General features: G+C 33.5%; 2 protein-coding genes across 2 annotated transcripts; both read right to left on the bottom strand.

Annotated features, from left to right (window-relative positions):
* LOC105167364 (protochlorophyllide reductase) lies at window positions 2337-5085 on the bottom strand. The gene is made up of 4 exons (XM_011087050.2): window positions 4920-5085; window positions 4710-4799; window positions 3414-3939; window positions 2337-3024 (listed from the first exon to the last, which is right to left on the bottom strand). The coding sequence occupies exons 1-4, from the start codon at window positions 4959-4961 to the stop codon at window positions 2510-2512; spliced, it is 1173 nt and encodes a 390-aa protein (XP_011085352.1). The 5' UTR covers window positions 4962-5085; the 3' UTR covers window positions 2337-2509.
* LOC105167362 (ethylene-responsive transcription factor ERF054-like) lies at window positions 11277-13038 on the bottom strand (the record flags this gene model as incomplete). Its single annotated transcript, XM_011087049.2, has 1 exon — window positions 11277-13038. A coding segment is annotated over one exon (1134 nt), but the record flags the coding sequence as incomplete, so codon positions are not given.

Here is a 13040-nt window from a genome sequence, read left to right as displayed (position 1 = left end):
TTTTTTAAATTCCAAATTTTAATTTTTACAAAATTTATATACTGTTAGGTATTCTATATTATATAAATATATTTCATAAATAAATATAATTTATTGTATTATATTTGGACTAAATAAATAATTTAAATTAATTAAGTATATTTAAATAAAATAATAATATAAATAAATTAATTTCAAATATATTTAATGTAAAAGAAAGAGGCAAAATGGACATTATACACTTAAAATAATCCCAAAAAAATACTAAAAAATGAGATCCATTCGCAAAATAGATGAGTATCACACACTCTCCATTAATTTCTAACGGAGAGGGGTTTTTTACTATATTTTATAAAATACAAGGGGTTTTTTGCTTATTTTTCTAAGACATTGGGGTTTTAATTAAATTTTGAAAACACAAGAGTGAATGCTATGAAATTTACCCTGTTAAAAAACATATTATTATGAGGAAATGTTAAACTATAGGATTGCAAAATTATGACTTCAGAAGAAAGAAAAAAAAAAAAAAAACGAACTAACTGCATTGAAGCCAAAATTCGCTGTTTGCAATATACAGATTTAGCCCTATTTTTCCCTTGCCAACTACGTAGAGATATCAACCAGTTTTGAAGTTTAAGAAATAAATGAGTTAAGGGGAAGGATACTTACAGATATAAACTCGTGACATTACAACATAGGAGCTGAAATGGTCCTTTTCCTTGCCTGAAAAAACAAGATATTTAAATTACATTCAGTTTTGAGTAAAACATGACATTAGAAGCATAAAGCAATTGAAATATATACTTACAGTCAGTTTTTCCTGGGGCTGATGTTGTCCACCTTTTGGTTATGGCCAGTACGTACCTCCACAATAGTGGCATTCCACTGTGTAAGACTGCCTCTTGAGCTTGATTGGCTTTCTCTAACCCCTTTTGCTACTTCTCCTCGGTTTGTTAGGTATTTCATTTGGCTCCATTCTCCTAGCTCTTAATTTTACTTGCCTTTCTCCTAGAGTTTGGTGGAAGAGGAGGAATATTTCCTATATGAGCCCACAATTTAGGGCCATTTACAGGCATGATTGTAGACTAGTACACCTTTTTAAAAGTTTGCATACTGTAGCATGGATTAACAAAATTCTCCGGATCAAGAACTTGACTGCATATTGCGCCCATGGCATGATTACATGGAATGCCAGTCGAGTCCTATTTCCTGCGACTACATGAAAAATTCTGCAAATTCACCACATACTTTGCCCCCATCATAACAAGATATTTCATAGTTATATTGGCCTGATTTTTTGGCAATGTAGTCAGCTGCTTTTGTCAAGTATCTTTCTTGTCTTTGGATAGATTTTTTCTTCTATACCACTTTTCTGAGGCTTATTTATATTTTCTGTCAGCCCCAATATGATAGTCCCTAATCCACTCAAGTATTCTTAAAAATGATTTCTCCCTTGCTTCCAGGATGCAACTGTTGCAGAACTCACAAACATTGTTCAATAACATATCACATATAGGAAAGGTATTTGATCCGTGTCGAAAAATAAGACTTCGAGCAGCGATCTCGATTGCACATCTTTTAATTTATTATCAACTAAGTTTATTATTAAGCTTGTTCATCAAATTATTATTTAAATTCATTATATAGTTTTAATTATTATTTTTTGGAAAAAGGTGAATTGCATCAAATTAAGTAAAGAGAGATTACAAACAAAGAGGAAAAAACATCCCCCCACCCAAGAAGCCTATCAAATTTATCAAACCCAAGGGATTTCCCAAGTCCTTTGTAATAAATTAGTGTTAACAGTTAACGGAAGTTTATCACTCATAATTCTCAAACGCAATTGCTCCAAAACTAACGTCACAATCCGATCAGGTTGTGAAACCACGCCTTGGAACCGCCGTGTGTTTCGCTCCCTCCATGGGTGGTACACCAATGAGGCCAATGTAGCTTCGCCCTGTAGTTAACTATTATTTCTTTCCAGTTATAATTTTTTGTATGATTTAATTCATTATTTATTTTATTTTATAATAAAATCATAAATTTAACAATTGGAACCTATTTAAAGGCTCAAGACTACCTCAAAACCAATCATGAACAGTTGTAAACTGATATTAGACAGGCTTTTTTGGGCCGGTTCTGAGACAGCCCAACCCAATCTGCACCTTGAGCTAGAGGTGGGGAATTTCTTGTCTAGGAGTTGAGGGGTCATATTGCCATTTTTTTTTATTTAGGTTTTCACAGACTTGATGAGTCTTTGGTTTAGCCAGTTTCTTGTTTGCTTTTTCCTCAATTTCTATGGTTTCATGTCACATATTTGCTTTAGCATTAATCTTCCATGCACAAAACTGTCAGGCTGTTCTTCAAATCACTAAACCAATTTTTCCGTCAAGTGATGCATACTAATTCTGAATGCATGAATTCTGGGTTTTTTTCTCTCTCGTTGCAGCGAATCGAAGAACAGTGACTTCATATAATAATTGCTTGCTCACCAGTAAACATTACGAGCGTTCGGGCGTATTCAAACTCATTAAGCCAATCCGACAAGCTTTTCACTGACCTCCCACAGCTTACGCGCTTTCTCTGCATCGCTGGCCTCTTTGGATAGCTGGTTCTCGAACGACGACGAGTTCTTATTCCAGCTCCAGTACACACCCGATTTTGACAGGCTTGGATCACTGACCACCTGTGCAAGTCGTTTTCCTGCTTCATCTTCGGAAACGTAGCCTTTTGTGATGTACTTCTGGAACGGTGGGAAGAGAAGCCTGAACAAGGGTATGTGCTCCCGGAACAGTCCCGTTTCGGCAATACAACCAGGGTAGAGGGACGCAAAGGAGACGCCCGTTTCTTCATGGAAACGTCTGTGGAATTCTTGCATGGTGAGCATATTGCAAACCTTGCTATCTTTGTAGGCCTTTGCACCATCAAATTCACCACCATCTATCATGGATGAGCTGCCCACTCCATTCAATCCTCCAGCAAGTCCCCTTAGATCACCGAGGTTGGCCTTCGGTGGCACATTCCCAGCCAAAGTATTTGTGTTCCCTGATAGAGCATAGATATCAAAATTGTGCTACTATTTCTGATAATGATTGTTGGAGCATAGACTCTGACCCAACGCTACACTTTTAACATACACTTTACAGTCAAGATCGCAATTATAATTTTACAATATTTTTCAGGCGTCCTACCATAAGTAGTCAACAAGTGGTCGTCATTTTAACTGTATGAATCTTTTCTTAGTTTTTGCAATCGTTCCACAATCTGTCTCACGATTTTCAAACAACTTCCTCTAGATAATGTAACATTTCAGATTAAAGCAGCTTTGATTACAGCAAACTGTCATATATCATTCAGAGATTTTCCATAGAGGTACTTCGAGAGCGATTTCCTAGTAACAGAATGAGGATGCTGTGAATATAGACTATTATTACCTGTTATGGAGCCAACAATGATGAGGCGCCTTTGCGGGTAGTCCGACTGCTTCAGATCATCGAGCAGCAGCCTCGAAAGGAGGAAATGCCCAAGATGATTGGTCCCGACACTAAGCTCAAACCCATCGGCAGTGAATGTGGGCTCTTTTGCAGTTGGCAAATAAACGGCAGCATTGCAAACCAGCACGTCCAGAGGCCTCCCTGAACGACGAAACGTGTCTACAAATTGGCGGACACTTTCAAGGGAAGCAAGGTCGAGATGCATAACAGTGTAGTTCTCCTTGGGAATGCCGGCTGATTTAGCAGCTTTTTCGGCCTTGAGGAAATTCCGGCAAGCCATGATTACATGCCATTTTCCAGTTTCAGCAAGTGATTTTGCTGTGGCAAGGCCTAATCCTGAGGAAGCTCCTGTGATGATCGCAGTGCCTTTGCGCAGAGTCTTCTTCTCTGAAGGCTGATTTACAGCTGGAGTTGTAGCTGCTGTCTGTGCCTTAATTGGTCCTATCGATAGCTTTTTCCTTAGTTCCTGCAACGCCAAAATCATCATACTGTAAATAACAAATATCTTCACTTACTAGACATTATTATTCATTGTGTTCCAATTTCCAACAAATTAAGTACGATCCATTACATTTATATATTAGACGCAAACAGACAGCGAAACGACTACGTAAAAAGACAAACACCCACAATAACGGGATTTGAACGAAACATCTCGTAAGTTCTCAATTTTTAGTTCTCGGATCAGTGATGAAACATTTATTTATACATATATAAGTTTTTCCCATCAATAACGTAATAAACTAATAATCTAGTTTCGATAATGCTTTGATAATTTTAATTCAATAAAAAATATAACTACGATCCAATAAAAAATATACTGGTTTTCCATCACCAACTACATAAAATATAATCTCATCAACTAATCCAAACAAATTATCATTTTCGCACAAAAATGTATAAAAAATTGAAACACACACACATTTTCCATTACAAACTGAAATTTGGTAATGAAAACAAAACCAAACATGGACTTAATCTTACATCTTCCTACGATCTTGTTTGCAATCTCGTAACTTATAACCACAGTTATCGAATATTATAACCTCAGTCTTCCCACGCTTAAATTGTAATAACATGGCAAAAACCAAAAACTCCAGAGATGTATAGTAAGAAACTACACTGCAGATCATGATATTGCATAAGAGAAGTGCTGAATCAATGCTACATTAGCAAGAATTGCACCAAATTGCAATGTAATTCACAAAAAGAAAGCAAACCCATCTCCACATTTACCTTGTGGAAACAAGGGCTGAATTCAGCTTTAAGACTTGTGGGCAGTGCAGCTCCAAAGAGGGATGTCTCTTTTATTGCAATTGCTTTGCTCTAACAACATTGTCAACAATCAAATTAAAATCTGAAAACCACAAATCAGCAAAAGGAAAAGAAAAAGAAACCGGGAAATGCTTGAGATTTTACAAAGTATAGCACCGGTGGGGTGCATACCTCTTTCTGAATGGAAAGAGTTGAGGGTAGCAAAGCAGCCATGATCTGAAGTTGGTTTGTTGTCTATGTGAATTTGCAGTTGGGGTTTCTCTGTTTCATGAGGAAATGTGTAAGAAGAGGTGCTGTGAAGAATTAAGGTGAAATGAGAGAGGATAAGGTGGTAATGGATTGAAGGATCCAACATCAGCTTATGTTGTCCAATCAGTGTTTGAGTTCGGATTCTCTTTGATATTTATTCACTTGATTTTTTGGATTTGTCTTGATGTTGCAAGAATTACAAACCTTTTTCTGATGATCATGGGCTGGGCTGCATTTGGGACAGTACTGACCTCCAAACAACAAATTCAAATTTGGGCTTTGGGATACCTAGCTATGAAATATAAATAAATAATGATTGTGATACTTTGTCTCTGCATGTATATAATAAATAATTTTTTATATTTTAAAATATATAAATAAAAATTAAATAAATAAATTATTATATTATATTTAAAAAAAACTAAAAAAAATTCAACTTAAGGTTTTATCGATAAAACGAAAGAATTAATTTGACAGTATTAAAATGAAGTTATTTTATTTTTATTAAAAAACAAAAGTTAATTACAATAAGTTGTTAAAATTATCTAACTAGGAGTATAATTGTCATACTTTTAAATTAGTGCAATAATACCATTTTCTGTCGTTTGTGAGTGTATAAGCTATTTCTTTTTCATAATAGTATAGATATATTAGTGTAGATAAAATTATTATAAATAAGAGTAAAATATTATATTTTAAAAAAATAAAGTATACCAACTTAAGGTATTATTGACACAACAAAAGAATTGATGTGGTGGTGAAAACATATTTGTTTATACGTATTTTTACACTAGGAAAAAAATTACTATTGGTTATAAATTTAATAGCTATGAATTAAAAATCGTGGTATATACTTTTTATCGACCACATTTTATCGACCACATACTAACTTATCTCTATTTTTCTCTCTCTATCTCCAAAACACCAAAACAAAAACACCCAAAACATTAATCCAAACATAAGCATAGGTTTTCCACCAAGAAAAAACTATTTGTCATGGCTAAGAGCCATGCTAAATATTTGTCATGACTAAATATTTTAGTCACCCTCGCATATATCACGACCAACAACCGTTGAATAGCCGTGGTCAATGACTATTTGCTACGACTATTTTGTTATTAACCATGACAATTAGTCAAGGTTAAATATTGTATTTTTTTATAGTGTATTAAATATATATTAATTTGACACTATCATTCAATATAAAATATAATTTGATTAGTTAATCCAAATATATTATTATTTTTACACGAATATATATATATATATATATATATATACAAAAAATTAAAAATGCATGTCTTCCACTAAATATAAAAACATAAACATACAGGCTTAATTATTTTCCGGGATATGTCCACAAATACCTATTGGGCCTGGATAGCTTTGTGTAAGGTTCTTTGGACGACATTTTAAAAAAAAAAGGTTGGGCTTTTTTTTTTTTTTTTTTACTATAATAAAGTTTGGGGTTAATTACACTAGACCCCCTCTAAAAGTATCATATTATACTTTTTTTTTAAAGAATTTTGAAATTATATTTATATCCCTTTAAAAAAAAATTATTTACATATGACCCCACTCTATTAGGGTTTAGACGAAAAATAGAGATGTTTACCAAAAAATTCATAAATATTTAATTTTTTTTCCTCATTTAATATTTTCATATATATTTTTATATTTATAAGGTGATAAACGTATCACATATATATAGAGTGAGGTTAAAACTTTTATATTTTTTTTCTTATAAGTACGAAACTATTACATGAAAGTTTAAATAAGAAGTAATACTGGAGATTTATGTAACTATTGTTGACGTCGTCATTTTTCTTCCAGACCACAACGACAGGGGTGTAAGCATAATTTCAGAACTTTCTTGGAGAAGTGCAGTTTGACATTTTTAAAGGAGTATAAGTGTAATTAACCCTAATTTCTAATTCGACCCACATTTCTAATTTAAGCATCGAAAGACCTTACTTAGGAGCCACGCAGCAAGACTAACGTGTTTTCTATTCTCAGGATCCACTTTCAAAAAATTTGAAAAGGGTTCAGCGATCCGACCTGAAGATATCCAAATTTAACGACCCGACCTCTATCTTGCGGCCCGCATCATATGAAGCTACAAAAACCTATACAAATAAATAAGCAATTAACATTGCCATTTAATCATATAATTTAATTAATTGGGCATTATTAATATATGTTAGGAAGATTGAAAAGGAAACTCCAACTAACAAAGTATGGACGGCACTGCCCATACAAATAGCCTTCAATTTAAAACGCAATTCCCTCCACAGAAAAGCACACCTCACTTTGACTTGTGTAATTAATTATTAATGTTGCGAACTCTATTAACAAACCTTCTTAATTTCATAAATGGGATTCATATATCCATTCCATACAACTCATGATTGAGACCCCCACAATGTTGACGCCAAATTATTAATTATAATATCTATAGGCTATTTGGTACGTCGTTTTTGGATGTATATAATAAATAATTTTTTATATTTTAAAAAATATTATAAATAAAATAAAATGTATAAACTAATAAATTATATATATTTTTTTAAAAAAAAAGTAACAAGAAAAAATTAACTTATCCACGTAACAAAGAATTGGTATAGTGATGCAAAAATGACGTGAAGTCATTTTTTAAAAAAGAAAATATATATATAATTATAGTTAATTTTTAAAATTATGTAATTAGAGGTATAATTGTCATATTTAAAAATTAGTGCGGTAGCGTCACTAACCGTTGTTTGTGAGTTTAGAGAGTCTTTCTTTATTATATTAGTAAAGATTATATAATTAGAGGTATTATTATCATATTTAAGAATTGGTACGACACTGTCTGTGCAATTTATAAGGGCTATACTTGTACAATTTAGTCCCTAAATCGGGGATGTATCTCTAATTACAACTTCAATCGCAAGGTTGTAGTTGCAATTTTACAAATGACAAGTGATGTTTGTGTAATTAGATCTAATTTTAAAAGTTATCAGTATAATATACTTTCAGAAAAAAGTACGTGACTTTTAAATTTTAAAAAAGAATAAATAAAAAAAAAATCATCACCTCTATCATCAAAGGATATCATACGGCCTTTTTAAAAAATAAAAAATAAAAAATAAAAATTATGAAATTGTTTTGCTCTTTTTTCTTCTAAAAAAACCTTTACGTCTATTAATTTTTTCACAGAGAACCCATTATATTTTAACCTTGGTTGCAGTTATTCTAAAGTGAAAAATTGTCCTTACACCCAAAAGTTTAGAGGAATTTTACATGCAACCTTAGCATATAAAATAGTCCTAGGTTGTTCTTCCACGTAAAATAATATGTTCCTTTTAAAATAATACTACATATATATATATATATGTATATATATATATATATATAAATATACACTCCACAAACTATGGGATAAGAATTTAATTTAAAAAAAGTGGCATGATATCAAATGTTGGGCGTGATTAGGTTCAAGTGATCAACACCACCATCCCTTTTACCACATACCAATCTTCACCACAACCTTATTACATATTTATTTTAAGACTTTCATTTTAAATTAATAATGTAATGATGTCGTCGTCATCTTCTGATTTTTATAGAAACGATGATTATATAATTATAGTTATATTTTAATAAAAAAATTCAATAACATATCAGTTCAATTAATATATCAATATATTTCTACAGTTCAATTAAATAAATAATCGTGGCAAATACAAATCAACTACAGATTTGAACCAGCCATTAATCGTTGTTTCTGCAGGGGTGGCCAAAGCATTAGTTTTGACCATAAAATCGTGGCGAATGTTCTGGATATGGCAAAAAATCATGGCGAATATTGATTAATCGTAGTAAAAATTTAAAAAAAAAATTCTCTCATTTTGTTTAACCGTGGTTAATAGTCATGATTATCATCCCGTGATCATTTACAATACAACAAAAACTCAATTTGTTTGTAGTGATTAAATAGTATTAAATATATAGTTTATAATAAACTCACGTAAAGTGGACAAGACAATCATACATTTAATAAGATTTGAAGCCATAACCTTAAATTTATTTAGGAAAAAGTATTATTTTAGTCCGCTAAGTATGCCTAATTTTAATTTTAGTCCGATAACTATGTTTATTTTTGTTTAGATCCAGTAACTTATAAAATTGCTTACTTTTAGTCCTCTAGCAGATTTTCGAACAATTTTACCCCTATGCAACTTTTGAAAGAAATTTTTAGTCTATATGCAATCATTGGGGTAAAATTATCCGAAAATCTGTCAGAGAACTAAAAGTAAACAATTTCGTAAGTTACTGGACCTAAACAAAAATATACATAATTATCAAATTAAAATTAAAATTAAATATACTTAACGGAATAAAATAATACTTTACCTTAAATTGGCCTAAGACATCATTGGCGATATTGTCGTTATCGTGATCATCCCAATTTACATGTCTTTGACGTCGCAATTAAGAAACTAAGATGATCTCATGGGCCGGTTAGTGGGCCCCACCCCGTTGCACACCCAATGACTTTTTATACCCAAAAAAATCCACGAGATTTTTACAAATTAAATTAACTTTAAAACGCATGCGTATTATGTTTGTTATCTTCTAGTTGTTTTTATTTTACTTTTTTTTTTAATTCCTCAGTGATGAATAAAGACGAAGTTTGTGACATTAACTAAGTTGGAACTTGCGTTGCTATCAAGTATCATCACATTTTATTCCTAATAAAGTTGAAATATTTTTACATGTTTTTTGGCTTTTCATCCGATAAATGATGGATCGAGTTACGTATGTTTCGGTTTTATTGTTTGGTCAGTTTTATTTTTGTAATTGCATTACAGAGAAGTTGATTGTTACTTATATTATGTGTTAAAATGCAATTTACCTTCCTGTGTTATATGAAATGTATAAATATCTCTTGTGAAAAAAGAATTAGCAAATTATCCACATTATTTTAAAAATTGGAGCAAATTACCCCTTATCAATGGTCTAGATGGGGGGTAATTTGTTTTTTTTTTTTTTTCCAAATACAAAGGATAATTTGCTATTTTTTTTTTCACAGAGGTTTTTTTTATTCATTTCTCATATCACAAGGGGTAAATTGCATTTTTTCCTTACATTATAATGACTACAATTTAAAAAGCATTGCAGATGAATGCTACTTACCTACCATGGTCAAATAAAACTAATGAATTATGCCCGCTTTTACACCTGGTCATTTAAACTTTTTTTAGTGTCAACGTACCATCTTAATTTTGTGAAATTTGCACTTTGTCATGTATGGTCGTTTTCTTGTTCATTTTTTTTTTTTTTTTTGGTCGTTGTTGATTTTTTTTTTTTTTTTTTTTATCGGGAAGATGCAATGTAGATGTGAAAAATATCATGTCATATTGTCCTTAAATATCATATATGCACTACATGTGATACTCTTTCGGCAAAAAAATCACCCATGAAAACGATCATATATAGCAAAGTGCAAATTTTTAAAAATTAAGATGGTAATTAGTTGACCCTCCCCCCTCCGAAAAAGGTTCAGATGACAAAATATAACTGCATTTTTTAAGTTAAAATTAATAGATCTATTCTAGGTTAAATTGTAAACTTTTTCTTTTATAAATATTACACATATTTGCAAAGATATATATCTGTCCTAAAATAAAAAAGAAATACTTTATATGCTCAGAAATTGCGGTTAATGTCACTGTTATATCTATTTTTCTAAAATAAAAAACACCCTTCAATTGATAAGATTACTAACTTATTAAATTTTTTAAATTTTAAAATCATATTTCTTTTCTTTGCTTTTTTTAAATATAATATATTGATTTATATTTTTTTTGTTTATAATATATTTTAAAGCGTGAAAGATTATTTATTATATATGTATATGCAGGAACGACGTATCAAATTGACTAATATTAATATATTGAAACACTACAAGAATTATGTTTTTATTATCTTTTTTAATATATTTTGTGCGCACGTTCATAATCTGACTTAAAATCATTCATAACAGACCAAGGCGCTTCTTCTTGCATATAAAATTTGGTTATTTTAGAAACGACTAATTAAATTACCATTTATGTATATTTATTATTTAAACTGGTAAATCTATGATATCGATTTATTGAAATATTGATGTTTATGACGGCGTATTTTTTCCAACATCAACAAGCAAAAATCAAGAAAAAGTTGTAATGTAACCATTACTATATTAAGTAAAAATAGACAAGTCAAGAAATGAAAGAGGGGACTATCAAGCAAAAAGAAAGAAAAGTTGCACAACTATCAAATATAGCGAACATCAAATTATACAAAAGTCTTCTTCTATTCCATCAGATCGGGAAAAACAAAAAGACAGATCGAGTGATGGATGTTCACTAAGAAGGAGAACACAAAACCGTCTCCGTCTGTGATGATCAAACTCCTACCTACATGTGATGATGATGAGGAGGATTCATGATATGCTGACAAACATCAAAGTAAAGCTAGTGATGTAATTACATGAAGTGAAGCTGTGAATTTCCATGCAGTTGGCCTAAAATATGCAGCCTTCTGCAGCTGATAAACTTCTCCCAAAGAAACTCAAAGGCTGATATCAGAAAAACGTGCAACCAATGAGGAATTCTAGAGAGATGAGAGAGAGAGGGAGGGAGGAAGACGGGCTGGAATTCCTATAAGAAGAAAACGAAATCAAAGTGAAAAAACCAAGAAACTAAGGACTTGCAGAGACATAGTGAAATGTCTGCTACCTGGAAAAGAATCTATGGTCGTGGGTTGTGGTCTGTAAGAGAGAGAGAGAGAGAGACAGTGTGTGTGTGTGTGTGTGTGTGAGAGAGAGAGAGAGAGAGAGAGAGAGTTTAATCCTGATGGAGCTTTCTTGCCGTTGAATCATTCAGTCCTGATCCTTCCAAAAGAAGGGTCTGCCATATGATGATGACGATGGTGAGCAATTATCGTTCTGCTTCTGAGAAGGAGAATCATGCTGCGAGTCTTGTTGATTAAAGGGAAGATTAGGGGGCAGCAACAAATTGTTGTTGGCATCCAAATCATCCCAAACAGGGCTCCCCGGACCCCAGCCTGCCGGTATCGCATTGAACCAGGCCTCCGACATATCACCCCACACCAATTCAGAAGATGGCGAAGCGCCTTCTCCTCCGCCCGAACTATCCACATTGCCTTGAACTTGATCAGTTTCCGTTGCCTCACTCGCCTCAAATCCTAAATTTGCATCAGGATTCTTATCAGAACCCGGCAAGTTCACGCTTTCTCCAGTAGCCGGGGGCTTAGGGACCGGCCCCGCGGAGGACTCTATGTTGTCCTGCGACATCGAAGGGGACGACGCCTTTGCCTCTTTGTCTTTACCAATGAAGACCTCGGGAAAATTCAGCCTTGCGTTCTCTCCTCTCAACTTGAACGCCTCGCGGTCGTAGGCCAGGGCAGCTTCTTCGGCAGTGTCGAAAGTGCCGAGCCAGAGACGGGTTCTGTTTCTAGGGAGACGAATCTCGGCGACCCATTTGCCCCAGTGTCTCTGTCGCACTCCTCTGTAAAGCTTTGTAGCCGAAAGAGGCGGTATCGAAGGCCTGAACCAGGGCTTCCCACTCTGCCCCAACTTGTTGATCATCATCATCCTACCTCTTGGGCTCAAGTTCAATGCGTCGCTCCAGTACTGAAGCAACTGCTGCTGCTGAAGCTGAGACGGCGGCGACGACGCTGCCTCCCCTGCAAAATACGGCGGGAAGGCAAAGTTCATGTGCTGGTTTGGGTAAGGTGGAGCGAAGGATATCATCTGCTGCTGATTCTGGTGCGGTGGTGGTCGAAGCAATGGAGCAGAGCTCGATGGATTTTCCAATGAGAATGGAAAAACAGGACCGGTATAAGGAGATGGAAAAGCCATTGGAGGCTGTGGAGCTGGCTGCTGAGGTAATGAAGAAGAGTTGAAGGGGTTGTCTTGGTTCCGTTCAGGGCTTTTGACTTTCTTGAGAGGCCTATTCGACATGGAAACTTCATCAAAAACAGGGTTCCATTGTT

The sequence above is a fragment of the Sesamum indicum genome, linkage group LG8 (assembly GCF_000512975.1).
Source record: "Sesamum indicum cultivar Zhongzhi No. 13 linkage group LG8, S_indicum_v1.0, whole genome shotgun sequence".
NCBI lineage: Eukaryota > Viridiplantae > Streptophyta > Magnoliopsida > Lamiales > Pedaliaceae > Sesamum > Sesamum indicum.
The sequence above is the reverse complement of the archived record's forward strand: the minus strand, read 5'-3'. Positions and strand labels throughout refer to the sequence as shown.